Consider the following 13,187-nt stretch of genomic DNA (forward strand, 5'->3'; position numbering starts at 1 on the left):
TCAGAGCATTCTTGCAGGCCCAGTTCAGCCTGTCTGCACCTTTGGGTGGTCCATCTGCACCTGGTAACAGCCACAGAAGAGCAGAAATACCTGAAGCTCTTGCTATACAAGTCTCTTCATCCTGCCTTGTGCCTGCTTTCCTGGGCTCTGATATTTTTTGCTGTGTCCATCACTATAGTTTGGTCAGACCCATTGTACAATATGTGGTAGAGGAGCATGGCAAGCCTGGAGTTGGGCACCATGTGTTGAGCAGTGGGGTCACAGCTGTGTGTCTCACCAGAAAGGTGTCACACATCACCTCTGCTGTGCTCCATCCACAAATATGAACCAACCTCAGCACTTGGGCTTGCTGTGCACTGGCTGGGGTGGGTTGGTGAGCTGGGGTTCAGGTGTCTGGCAGTGCCTCCATGCCCCTGTCCCCACTGCAGGGCCGCTCGGTGAAGGACAGCACCCTGAGGAGGGCCCAGCGGCGCAGCTTCACCCCTGCCAGCTTCCTGGAGGAGGACACGGTGGATTTCCCAGATGAGCTGGACACTTCCTTCTTTGCTCGGGTGAGGGGCAGGCCTGCCCTGGTGCTCGGCCAGAGGCAGAGCAGGACTCTAGGTCTGGCAAGACCGTGTGATGCAGAGCAGCACTGCTTTCTGCCAGGGCTGCTGTCTCAAATGGGATGTTGGCTTCTGATGGGACTGCTGTGTGTCTGCCCAGGAAGGAGTCCTTCATGAGGAGCTCTCTACTTACCCGGATGAAGTGTTCGAGTCACCATCAGAAGCTGCAATCAAAGATGCTGAGGTGAAACCTCCAGATCAAACAGATCTCACAGGAGGTGCCTTGGACAAAAATGAGCTTGAAAGAAGCCATTTACTACTGTGAGTACCTTCATGGTAGCTGCCAAAGCCTAACATGGGGTATCCAGCCCATTTGGAGTGGGGCCTCCTGCATGGAGGAAGACAAGATCTGAGTGCTGTGGGTGCTTGGTGCTGAGCTCAGAGCAGTGCAGTGATAGGTTTTCTTTAAATCCAGCTGAATACCTCCTGCATCAGCTACCCATGCCTATGAAAGGTGACTGAAACCACTTCTGCAGTCACTCCAGCAGCTTGCAGCTTCGTACTAATGTGTTTCAGAGATTGTATGGTGCCTTGAGGAACCAAAAGGCACTTCAAATCAGCTGTGAGGATGCTGAGGGCCCAGCCTTTGGCTATGGAGAGCGTGGCAAAGTGAGAAAGCTGTTGCCATTGCCACAGTCACCAGTGACTGTTGTCATGCTCCAAGGAGCGGTGAAGCATTGCTGAGTGTCGAGCTGGGCTGCATTCCTCACTTTTAGTGAGAGAAAGGTGTGGCACTGATGCTGAGAGCCCTACAAATATGTGGGTGGTGCTGTACTGTGTGCCTGGATTTTTTCCACCTGAGTAACTGGTACTGAGTAATTGCTCTGTGTTGCTTCCGAGTCAGCTCACCCCAGCAGAGAGCTCTGCTGGGTGTGAACATGGAGCAGACAGGGAGGTCCTTGTTGTGGTTCTGCTGCTCTCAGCCCGTCTTGCTGTGTTGGCACTTTCCCTTCAAGTGTTTCCAAGAACTTGACTCAGTTTAATATAACGGGAAGCACAAACGGTGGGAGTTTGTTGTCACTTCTCCTGAGATGGTTTCAGTCTTCTTGGCTCCCTTTGAATCTCCTTAAATAGTTTTATTTATTGAGGAAAATGCATTTTTTTCACACTTCAGAGAGCTGTTACCAGTCACAGTTGGGTGTCCTTTCACGTGGTGCGGTGTTTGTTTGGGCATGGGGAGATTTCCAGCCCTGGAAATAGCAGGAAGCTGCACGTCCGCCAGACAGAAACCACCTGACCTCTTGGGCAAGAGCAGGCTGCACCTTCTGCTGGAGAAGGACTTCCCAAGGGGAAGTTGGAATATTCCAATGCATCTTCTGCAAGGTGCAATATGAAAAGAGCTGAAGTTTCCAGCAATGTTTTGGCTACAGAGGTTCAGATTCTCCCTTATCCTGTTGCTTGCCTGTACTTCAGAGCTGTCACGATCTCTCCAGATACTCTAGTGGTCTTTCAGAAGACAGATTATTGGCTGTTTTCTCTCAGCACTTCTGACAAGCACTGTCTTTGTGCAGAGTGGGACATTTAGGAAGCCACTGGACTAGAGCACATGTTGGGAATATGCCTACTACAGTGCCAGGCAATGAGGACAGTGAAATGGGAGGCAGTTGGGGTTTTTTGGTGAGGTCTGAGTGCTGCAGATGTGACCTTCACACTGTTGTCTAAGGGCAAGGAAATACAAAACTGTCTGGATGTGATGGAGACTTAAAAAGTAGTTCACTAGTATCCAGTGCTATATTCATCAGGTCTATTTTGACAAAATAGCGCAGGATGCTGGGGATTTTGTGTTATTGAAGCCTGCTTTGTTTTTATTCTGAAAAATGCACACATGGGTACAAATAAGGGGGGAATGGAAGGAGATTGTGAGAGGTAACTGGTACAGCTTGCAACATGTGATAGTGCAGCTTTCTTGGTCTGGGAAGCTGCTTGGATTGCTTTTGTCCAATTTACCAGTCCAGTCACATTGAAGTGAGACATTGAGGGGACATTTAAAGGTGGGTATTTCCACTGCTGGGCTAAACTCCACTTCCATTTCATAGCAGAGGGCAGAGTAACAGGATTGAAGTAGGGGAGGAAATCTGCCTGAGGCTGCAGAGGTGCCTGGTGCTGAAACATTTTAAATCCTCGAGAGCTCCTCAGTGGTGGGGCTCAGATTGGCACAGCTGCCTTGTGCCACTTTCTGTGTGTTTGCTGTGTTTTCTGCTACTTCTGTGTGTTCATTTATAGCTCTGTGTAACGCTTTGAAACACAGCTGCTGCTTCAGGGCACCTTGTCTGCCACCAGCTGCTGCCCACCCTGAAGGGGGTGGGAGAGACAGAAAGCTCTGCTGCCTCCAAAGACCATGGCAAGGCAGGTCTCTACTGCTGTCCTGCTTTTGATTTCAGCCCCCTGGAGCGAGGCTGGAGGAAGCAGAAGGACGGGGGCGTGGCGCAGCCCAAGGTGCGCTTGCGGCAGGAGGTGGTGAGCGTGAGCCCCCAGAAGCGGGGCCAGCGCATCGCTGTCCCCGTGAGGAAGCTCTTTGCCAAGGAGAAGAGGCCCTACGGGCTGGGCATGGTGGGCAAGCTGACCAACAGGACCTACCGCAAGCGCATCGACAGCTACGTCAAACGGCAGATCGAGGACATGGATGACCACAGGTGAGAGTGTGCTCACAGCACACTGCTGAGTGAGGGAATGCTGCTGGCCCTCGGTCACTGCGTGCTGCTGAGCCCCCATCTTTGTCCCTTGGAGTACAGAGCCAGCTGTTTGTGTGACTGTGCACTGGGACCTCACCCAGCTCCTCACGGTGTGGTTGTGTCTCTGCAGGTCTCTGTGCCACCTCCACTGTCCTGTGGTGAACAGTGAGGCTCAGCTATCCCTGCCTCTGGTCATTCCCCTAGAGTCCTTATTTCAGACACACAGCACAGTCCAGCATCAGGCTTTGGTGTTCTCGTGGATGTTTTCTTGGGAAAGGGTGGTTGTCCAGGGTAATGGGGAAGTCAGAGTAAACAGGTTCAACAAGACCTTAGGTCATTGTGTCCTGTCCTGGTGATCCTGCCCATGCACCCCAGATTTTGGTGAGGTTTCTGGGGGAAAACAGCAGCTTTTCCCCTGTGTTCTGTTAGCACATGTAATGTGCCTGTGTTTCTGCCTCTGATCCTTTCTCCTTCCCTCCATGCAGGCCTTTCTTCACTTACTGGGTTACCTTTGTGCATTCACTCATCACCATCCTCGCTGTGTGCATCTACGGCATTGCCCCTGTGGGGTTCTCACAACATGAAACTGTTGATTCAGTAAGTGAAGCCCCCTGACATGCCTGGAGTTTTAGCCCTCAGCTGTTGTGTCACAGCACACTGGCTCCTTGCCTTCTTGGCTGGTGCTGGCTGTCCAGCCTGGGGGGCTGCCTGGGGGGTCTCTGAGAGCCCCCACAACACCTTCCCTCCCTCCTGCAGCCGCGTTGCTCCTGATGTCACATTATAGCTGACACAAAGCACAGTGCTGTGCTGGCAGCACTGCCCAACAGCTCATTCCCCTCCTGGTGGAGACCAGAAGGATGATCAGGGCAGGGAAATACTTCAAACTTAAGTTTTTGCAACAGTTGCAGGATTTGCTTCTGCCAGGACATAACTGAGTTGTCAGACTTTGGGAGCTGATCTTGAAGCTGTTCCTAGCCTTCCCACATGTTGTTAAAGGTTCCTGGGGTACAGATATCTCTACAGCCATGTGCCTGCTCCATGCAGGAGATGCCCTGAGACAGCTTCTGTATCTGACAGCTTTCAGAGCACTGCCACCAGCACCTGTTTCTGCACTGCCTGTGGCTGCTGCCTGTGCTGCTCAGCTCTATGGAGCTTTGTGCAGGTTCAGACCACTCCCTGGGATTTCTTGAAAGTTGAAGTATCCAGAGATAGACATTTTAAATGAAGCCTTAATATGAAGGTGCCCACATCTTGATGGGGGTTTACACGTGATCCTGCGAAGAAGCAGCTGGAGAGAGCTGTGGGCCCTGTCATTGGCTGTGGGGATTCCTGTTCTTCCTGGGGGCTGTATTCACCAGTCCCTGCTGCTTACCCTGCTGACCCTGGGGGCTGGAGTTCACAGGGCTCTTGCTTTCTCTCCCTGTAGGTCTTGCGAAACAGAGGGGTCTATGAAAATGTCAAATATGTTCAGCAGGAGAACTTCTGGATTGGCCCCAGCTCAGTGAGTGCCATTGGTGGGACTGTTAGTGGGTGGATGGGTGCCTGTGTGCTGCAGCTGTGCCACCCCATGGAGCAGAGCCCTCTGCTGCTTGGAGCTCAGGGATCTGCTGTCACTATCAGGGAGCAGCTCCCAGCCCCAGCTACTCTGCAGAATGGGGTGCCTGGAGGTTGGGCTGGACCTTGGCTCTCCTACTTTGCACCGTTCCAACAAATACAAGCACGGGATTAGTAAATATGCAGGAGTTGTATGGTGTGTGACAGCTTTCCTGATGCCACTCCCCCTGGGAAAAACAAAAATGAAGAGGAAATGTCACAAAGTATTCTTTCCCAGCCATAGTGCTGGCTCTTCTGGGGCTATGGGCAAAGAAATCCCTGAACTTTTGTTCTGGACCTGTCTCCAAAACAAATATGGACAATGTGCATTGTGTGTGTTGGGCTCCATCGTGCAGGACTTGTCCCTGGCCCTTGAGTCTGGGTAGGGGTACCCCTAGCAGTGCCCCCAGCCTGCTCTGCCTAGGCAATCATTGCCTGCCCCTTGGCTGAGCTGAGTGTTCCCCTCTCTGCCAGGAGGCCCTGATCCACCTGGGGGCCAAGTTCTCCCCGTGCATGAGGCAGGACCAGCAGGTGCACAGCTTCATCAGCGCCAAGCGGGAGAAGGAGAAGCACTCGGCGTGCTGCGTGCGCAATGACAAGTCAGGCTGTGTGCAGACCTCAGAGGAGGAGTGCTCAGTGAGTGCCATGACCCTTCTCCTGCCAGCCCTGCAGGCTCAGGGCCACTTCTGTTGATCCTTCTTTCCCTGGGCTTCATGGTGACACTTCTCCTCTGTCCTGCAGTCCACACTGGCCGTGTGGGTGAAGTGGCCCCATCACCCCAGCACACCGATGCTGGCAGGGAACAAGAGGCAGTTTGGCTCTGTTTGTCATCAGGACCCCAGGTAGGTCCTTGCCTGGCCCAGACACCATCTTTGGGGGGACAGAGCTGCTGCAGTAGGTTGCTGGATGAAGCAGCACCTGCTCTGGAGGACTGTGGGGCAGTGTTGTCCCTACACTGCAGGGGAGGCTGATGCAGGGTGTGATCATATTTCTGCTCGCCCCGGTCTCTGTTGTGGGCTGCCCACCTGAACTGCTGTCCAACTACCTGCTGTGAGCTGTGGGTGCCTTCTTCAACCCTCTGCCCCTCCTCACCCGCTCCCTGCACAACTCCCTGCTTGGGGTGCAGCAGTTGTGGGCCTAGCACACCTCTGTCCAGGAGCCGAGCCAGCTGCTGGGTGCCCTGGCACACAGTCACTGTGGGCTGATGCAGAGCTGAAATCAGCTGAATTCTTGCCCTTGGGGTGTGTCCACCTGGAAGGAATCCAGTTTGTTGCTGGGCAGCTGTGTGCTCTCTGCCTTTGTGATCTCTGCTGGAAAGAGGCTGAGGATTTCACCAGCATAGCCTTGGCTAATCTGGTCTAGTGTGTCAGTGTCACTAACCAGGGACACAGGGAGCTGTGGAATGGCAGCCTGGGCACAGGCAGTGTGTGGAAATCCTACCTGGTGCTGGGGGAAGGTATATATATGACATATATGATATGTGTGCTTTGTTGCTGCAGGGTGTGTGAGCAGCCAGCCTCGATGGAGCCGCACGAGTGGCCAGATGACATCACCAAGTGGCCGGTGAGCATGGCCAGAGGCACAGGGCCTGCATGGCAGCTGCACTGTGGCATTTGCATCCCACTGTGCAGAGCCTCAGCTGTGCTGGTGGGAGGGCAGGGCCTCTGGTGCAACTTCTGCTACTTGTCACAAACACCAGCTCAGGGCAGTTGTACTCTGGCCAGCCAAGGCTCAAAGCCCTCCAACAACAAATGTTTTCCTGTGCCAGCTAAAGTTCTGGATCCTGTCAGGGTAACAGGGAGATGGAAACCAACTCAGCCTCGGGCTGGAGAGGAGGTGTCAAGTGATGCTCAGGCAGATGGAGTATCAGGCACCATCCTGCTGTCAGAGGGAGCTGTGTCTGGGATCTGGCTTCTTCCCAAGGGGCTGTTTTGATTTTACCCAGCCAGCAAGCAAAGCTGTGGCTGTCTGACTGCAGTCTGTTGTTGTTTTCCAGATCTGCACAAAAAACAGTGCTGGGAATTACACCAACCACCTCCACATGGACTGTGTGATTACAGGCCGGCCCTGCTGCATTGGGACCAAGGGAAGGTAGTGAGTTTTATCTGTATGGAGGGACTGAGTGTTGGGGTGAGACATGGGGCCTTTTCAGGTTGTAGACACAGCCATTTGCCCTCCTTGTCCTTTCCACACACAGCCCAGAGCCCTGCTGGTGAGGGGACTTGGACAGAGAGCTGTGACAGGTCTCAGATGGAGCAGGAGTCTGAGATGTGCAGAAGTTAACAGCCAGCCTGAGTCTGTGGCACAGCAGGGTTGTCTCACTCTACTGCTTCTGCAGTATGAAGGGATTTGGGTACCAGTTTGGAGGGGCTGAACAATTCTGCTGCAGAGTCCTGCACTTTTCCTTAGGCATGGGCAGTTTGTTCCTGACAGGCTCTATTGTCCCCAGCCTGCAGTCCCTGGGCACTCACAGGAGATGCCAGAAAATGACCCACTCTGGGTTTGCAAAAGAGGAAGATGCTGTTTTCCTCATGTTGTCCCTGAGCTTGATTAGTAACCCAGTGTTTGGGCTTGGCTTTCTCTGCTAGGGGGAAAAATGTGTGCTGCCCCAAGGAGTTTCTCTATCCCTGAAAGTCGTGACCAGGGTACTCTTGACATAGCCCCCCTTTGCCAGCTGCAAGACTCCCCCAATCTGAGACACAGCTTCCCCAGGCTCTGGTGGTTCTTCCCAGCTCTAAATAGCAGCTTTAGGACATGCCTTGGAGCCCTGGTATGCAGGTCTGTGGAGGCCTTCCTGAAGGAGAGAAGCAGGAGGGGTGTGTGGAGAGGCACTGGGCTCAAATGAGAATGTGTTTGTGCCTTTGCTGAGACACTACAGCATATCGGGGGCAGCTGAAGGTGTCAGTTCTCATGGATGGGATGAGAAAAGGAGAGTGGGTGGCCTGGGAGGGCACAGGAATGATCCATTGTACTTTCCATGTGCCACTTGTGCCTCCTGCAGGTGTGAAATAACCTCCCGGGAGTATTGTGAATTTATGCGGGGCTATTTCCATGAGGAGGCAACGCTCTGCTCTCAGGTAAGGGTGTGGCTGGGGGTTGTATGGCTGCCCTAGGCCTCCAGCTGCCCTCAGCAGCTTGGCAGGGTCTGGGGTGGCAGTGCTGCAGGGTCGGTGGGTGTCCTGTGTCCTGTCCAGCCTGGGACTGGGGGAAGCTGCTGCTCCTGGAGTGGAGTGGCAGAGGTGGCTGCATCTGTCCCCCTTTGAGGGCCAGTTTGGGAACTGGGCTGGCAGCTGTGAAAGCCCAGCACAGGACTGCTGTGAAAGCAGTGGAGAAGGATCTGGTCTGCTCTTTGAGTGAGCAGATAACCCAGCTCTGGGTGCTGGGGTAAAAAATGAGGGCTTAAAACTGCCACAGGGAAGGGATGGGGTTGTGTAAATTCGTGGGCTTGGTTCAACAGAGAAGTGGAACAGGAGCCCCTTTTCCAGAGATACCTGCAGTGTGCCCTGAGCTTGGAAAGGGGCTCCTCTCAACACCCACTTCTGCCCTAGGTGCATTGCATGGATGATGTCTGTGGGCTCCTTCCTTTCCTAAATCCAGAAGTCCCTGACCAGTTCTACCGCCTCTGGCTCTCACTTTTCCTCCATGCTGGGTAAGCAGAGGTATAAAACTTCCACTGTGGAGGTGGGGGCACCCTCAGCCTGGGGATGCTGTGAGGGCTGTGGCCCTCTGCCCATTTGTGTTTGTTGGGAGGGATTAGCAGGATGGGTAAGGCCAGAGCAGGAACTCTCAGCAAGGCTGGAGACACAACACAAGCCCAGGGGTGACTTCAGTGGCTGCTGCTTCAGCTCCTGTACTCTGCACTTGGCAGGATCCTGCACTGTCTGGTTTCAGTCTGTTTCCAAATGACGATCCTGCGGGACCTAGAGAAGCTGGCAGGATGGCACCGCATCTCTATCATCTACCTTCTCAGTGGCATCACTGGGAACCTTGCCAGTGCAATATTTCTACCCTACAGAGCAGAGGTGGGTCTCCTGCAGCCCAGGGTCCTGGTAACTTGCCCTGAGCACAACCCTTCTCCACATGCCTGTGCCTCTGTGGCTGAGGCAGAGCTGCCAGAGCTGGGCTCACCACTGCAGCCTTGGCACTTGTAGCTCGAAGATGGCACCACACCATCATTTAACTGCTGAGCAGCAACATCCCCCGGGGTACCATGGGCTTTCTAAGTGACTGGCCTGGGCTGGCTGCAGGAAAAAGGCAGCCTTATAACAGATGGGGGATTGTGCAACCACAGAGAGAGGCCCCAGGCAGGCTCGGAATCAAGTGCTGTACCTGGTGTCAGACACCCTCCAAATGAGAATGACAAAGAGCAGAGCTAACCTTGCCACAGGAGACTACATGGCTGGACCTGCAGCACTGCCTTCCAGCTCCTTTCATAAGGAAAACTACATGGTGGGTGGGGGGAGCCAGGAGATTGCCTTCAAGGGATTCTCCCCTCTGGCAACTTGAACCAGATCTGCCTGCCCTCCTTAGTCTGTTCTGGCCTCACACCTTGATCCTAAATCCAACCAGGCCCCTTTACTCCTGGCACCCCATTATATGGATGAAGTTGCAGAATCTCTTTGCCAAGAACCACTGAACAGGAGCTGAGTAAGAAGTAACAAATTCCTGGATCTGGCTGCAGAGGCCAGCCAGGTGGCATGAGCCTGACATTATCTGTAATGCTCTTCTTCTGCAGGTTGGCCCTGCAGGATCCCAGTTTGGAATTCTGGCCTGTCTCTTTGTGGAGCTCTTCCAGAGTTGGCAAATCCTGGCACGCCCATGGAGGGCTTTCTTCAAGCTGCTGGCTGTGGTGCTCTTTCTTTTTGCCTTTGGCCTCCTGCCTTGGATCGATAATTTCGCTCACATTTCAGGATTTATCAGTGGTTTTTTCCTCTCCTTTGCCTTCCTGCCCTATATTAGCTTTGGGAAGTTTGATCTATATAGGAAACGATGCCAAATTATAATTTTCCAGCTCATCTTCATTGCACTCTTCTCAGGACTGGTGATTCTGTTCTATTTTTACCCCATCAAGTGCGAGTGGTGCGAGTTCCTCACTTGTATACCCTTCACAGACAAATTCTGCGAGAAATACGACCTGGATGCACAGCTCCACTGACAGCAAAGACTGGCTTCTCGAGCAGGCCCTGGAGATGGAATGTCTTTGCATTTGCTGTGCCAGTTCCATGGGGACAAAGCCTCTAATCCAATGACACTTCTAACCCTGCCCGTGGTTAATTTAAACTGTCTCCCTAGCACTTGGCAGGCATGGTTTGCCTTATCTCAGAAGACTCTGAAAAACAGAACGTTTGTGCCTTGTTCAATTGTATTGAACCTTTTCTGCTGCCATTATTTTTATTACACTAGTTTCAATACTACATTTTTAACCAGAGTTGTTTACTACTGCTAAGGTGGTGATTAAACAGTGAGGTAGCGTTTTAGCTACTGTGAATTGTTCCGAGTAGTCTGTGCCTACCTTTGTTACTTAATCTCATTTCTGCTGTTTCATTTACCCTGTGGAGAACCCAAACCAGCCAGATACACATCTGCAGGTGGAAACAAGGGCCTGAAAAGCCTCAGAAAACTACAGGGTCTCTTTAATCCCTGAAATCCATACACAGCTCAGAGGAAAACACCACAAACAGCAACTGTAAAAAATGTAAGAATGTCCAGTCAATGGAGTTTGTTCCTCTCTGAAGTGTAACAACCTTTTCTTCCAGGAAAGTGCTGAATCCACAGTCTGGTCTTGGTAGTGCTGGGTTTTCTGCTCTCTCTGTTTAAGAAAGAAAATATTTGTCAGTGACAGTATTTATTTAATTATTATGACTATAATTATTTAATAATTACTGCATGCTGGGCTTTTCTCACCACACTGCCATGATGGTCCAGGAGGGATCAGCCAGTACCAGAGGTGACTGCTGGTCACAGGCACCCTGGAGCAGGTGGCTGTTGTTAGGGCACACATTTTATTACACCTGGATCTTGAAAATATGGCAGTGTTGAAAGCAGAATAAAAGGTAACTGTGGTCAAAAAAAGAAACAGTTTTTAACCCAGCTACCTGGAGCAGCAAAACAACACAAGGCTTTGGACAAGCTGCTCTTACCCTGTTCTTCAGCCACTGTGATTGTTTTTAAAAGCATAATTTAAAACTTACTAAGCCTGAGAGTCTTGGCCACATCTTGTGTTTGTGTGTACAACTTTCTCATAATACCAGAACTATGTCTGCTGAGTTAGAAGCTCAGCCATGCTCATGACAATGAGTTCCAGACATTTAAAAAGCCTAAAAGCAAGCAAGGTCCTATAAGCAATCACAGCAGCAAAGGAACACTGTGTTTAAAGAGTCTCAAAACAATGTAGAAGCAGATTGGAGTCTAAACACAGAGTCAGTTATTCCTGCTGCTGCTCCCACTGTCTGTTACCTGAAGTAGCTGAATTATCATTTGCTGCCCGAGGAGCACAAACAACTACCAGGATCTGGAACCAGGCCCCAGAAATACTCTGCCAGCCAGCAGAGAGCAGCAGCAGCAGCAGCTCTGAGCCTCAACACCAGCCTGGGGAAGATGAGGAACGGGGAGCTCTTAATGGACGTTCAGGACTTACCCCACAGGTTACTTCCGAAGCTTCTTGATGAAGCTGACCTCATCCCGGTTCCTGATGCCATACCTGAACAGAGTGATGCTGTTAAATGCCAGCTTCCCAGAAAAACAACCTGTGCAACCCTATAGCTTCATCTTTCCAGGGACAGATGGACTCCTACAATCCCAGGCTGTGCTCTATTAGAGGACACATTAAAATTCTCTCTTGTATAAGTGGGATGTGCTGCCAGCACTGAAGGATCTGCTCATCTGCCTTTAACTGTAACAACTCCTGAAATGCAACATCTGTCACCCAGGCTCACTCTTCCAAAGATAGCTTTGATTAGGGCTGTCTTGCTGAAGTGTTAGTATTTCAGACCACCTTTTCTCACTGGTCTGCAACAGGCTGCCAGACCCAGCCCTACTGGGAAGTGCCTCATCCCTCATCACCTCAAGAATGGGCAGGGAAACATGGGAGTTGCTTGTCAGTGTTGTTACCAGACTGAGAGGTGGCTGAGCAGCTCCAAAGATCAACACCCATCCTTGGCTTTCCTCTTTGCTTGGCATTCTTCACAGAATCATAGAATGTTATGGGGTTGGAGTGGATCTTGCAGACCATCCAGTCCCCACACCCCTGCCATGGACAGGACACCTCTCACTAGACCAGGTTCCTCACAGCCTTATCTAACCTGGCTTTGACCACTACCAGGGCTGGGGCATCCACAACCTCCTTGGGCAACCTGTTCCAGTTCCTGTTCTCTGTTCTTTCCTATCCTGCATCCATGTCTGTGCCGAGCTGAGTAACTGTAGACATTCTGCAGTAGTTTGGGAGGGATGCCCAAGGATTCTGTGGGGTGCTCTGAACTGGCTGAACCTAGCACAGGATGGTGGTGGCTGAGGCTGAGGAACCCTCCAAGGCCACCCTGTCCCGCAGTCTCTCAGTCTGTCCACCTCACTTGTGTGCTCCCAGCCAATTCCCAGCACAGGGCCCCCTGAACCAGGGCACGCCCTCCCACCTCAGCCCCCAGCGCTGCCTCAGTAACTCACTCTCTCAGCTTCTTCCTGTCATCCGCCAGCTTCTCCCCGTTGTAGGTGAGGTGGTACGTCCTCCATATGTACTTCCTAGGGAAAAACCCTCAGGGGAGCCGCGGGAGGGGGACCGGGCTGGGATGCGCTCCCGAGCCGCCCGCCCGGCCCCGCTCACCAGCTCAGGTGCTGCACACCGCCCTGCCGGGCCTGCCTCAGCTGCATGTGCCGCCGCAGGGCCTTCTTCAGCTCCAGCACCGAGGCGTTCTGCACCACCACCACGGCTGCGGGGCGGGGAGAGCCGGCTCAGCCCAGCCCGCCGCGCCCCGCGCCCCGCCCGCCCCGGCCCCGCACGCACGCACGGTCTCGCCGTCCGCCTTGCACACCCGCACCGTCATGGCCTGCCCGTACTCCAGGGCCACCTGCGAGCCGATCTCCTCCGCCGTCACCTGCGGGCGAGCGATGCGGCCGTGAGCCCAGCCCCGGCTCGGCCCGGCCCGGCCCGGCCCGGCCCCCGCCCCCGGGCCCACCTGCGGGGGGAGGTCGCAGAGCAGCGGGTCCTGCACCAGCCGCGCCAGCGCCGCCTGGAACAGCTCCAGCACCTCGGCGTGCGCCAGCTCCTCGGGCGGCTCCTCCGCCGGCTCCTCGGCCGCCATCGCCGGAAGGGGCGGGCGGCGCG

The 13,187-nt window shown here is 53.3% G+C and overlaps 2 protein-coding genes across 8 annotated transcripts in view; one reads left to right on the forward strand and one right to left on the reverse strand.

Moving 5' to 3' along the window:
* The window catches only part of RHBDF1 (rhomboid 5 homolog 1), a 33,956-nt gene extending 23,593 nt beyond the window's left edge, over nt 1–10,363 (forward strand). For all 5 annotated transcript variants that reach the window (XM_033073773.1, XM_033073776.1, XM_033073774.2 and 2 more), the window contains 13 exons: nt 429–551; nt 706–866; nt 2,987–3,238; nt 3,763–3,874; nt 4,704–4,778; nt 5,345–5,506; nt 5,612–5,712; nt 6,370–6,433; nt 6,867–6,961; nt 7,872–7,947; nt 8,419–8,519; nt 8,739–8,892; nt 9,606–10,363. In XM_033073773.1, the coding sequence (XP_032929664.1) occupies nt 429–551; nt 706–866; nt 2,987–3,238; nt 3,763–3,874; nt 4,704–4,778; nt 5,345–5,506; nt 5,612–5,712; nt 6,370–6,433; nt 6,867–6,961; nt 7,872–7,947; nt 8,419–8,519; nt 8,739–8,892; nt 9,606–10,025 (1,896 nt within the window). In that variant the 3' untranslated portion in view covers nt 10,026–10,363. The remainder of the gene's footprint in view (nt 1–428; nt 552–705; nt 867–2,986; nt 3,239–3,762; nt 3,875–4,703; nt 4,779–5,344; nt 5,507–5,611; nt 5,713–6,369; nt 6,434–6,866; nt 6,962–7,871; nt 7,948–8,418; nt 8,520–8,738; nt 8,893–9,605) is intronic.
* Nucleotides 10,364–10,485: 122 nt separating this feature from the next.
* SNRNP25 (small nuclear ribonucleoprotein U11/U12 subunit 25) lies at nt 10,486–13,164 on the reverse strand. 3 transcript variants are annotated; one of them, XR_004419541.2, is made up of 7 exons: nt 13,039–13,164; nt 12,867–12,957; nt 12,687–12,792; nt 12,530–12,604; nt 11,508–11,570; nt 10,775–10,887; nt 10,486–10,679 (listed from the first exon to the last, which is right to left on the reverse strand). XR_004419541.2 is itself a non-coding variant. In XM_033073778.2 (6 exons), the coding sequence occupies exons 1-5, from the start codon at nt 13,162–13,164 to the stop codon at nt 11,516–11,518; spliced, it is 453 nt and encodes a 150-aa protein (XP_032929669.1). In that variant the 3' UTR covers nt 10,486–10,679; nt 11,508–11,515. The 3 variants fall into 3 exon arrangements, 1 of the variants encoding a protein (XP_032929669.1); XR_004419540.2 differs by having other exon boundaries at nt 10,775–10,927; XM_033073778.2 differs by lacking the exon at nt 10,775–10,887.
* Between the last annotated feature and the right edge of the window lie 23 nt (nt 13,165–13,187).

This window comes from Catharus ustulatus, chromosome 16 (genome assembly GCF_009819885.2).
Source record: "Catharus ustulatus isolate bCatUst1 chromosome 16, bCatUst1.pri.v2, whole genome shotgun sequence".
NCBI classification, from domain to species: domain Eukaryota; kingdom Metazoa; phylum Chordata; class Aves; order Passeriformes; family Turdidae; genus Catharus; species Catharus ustulatus.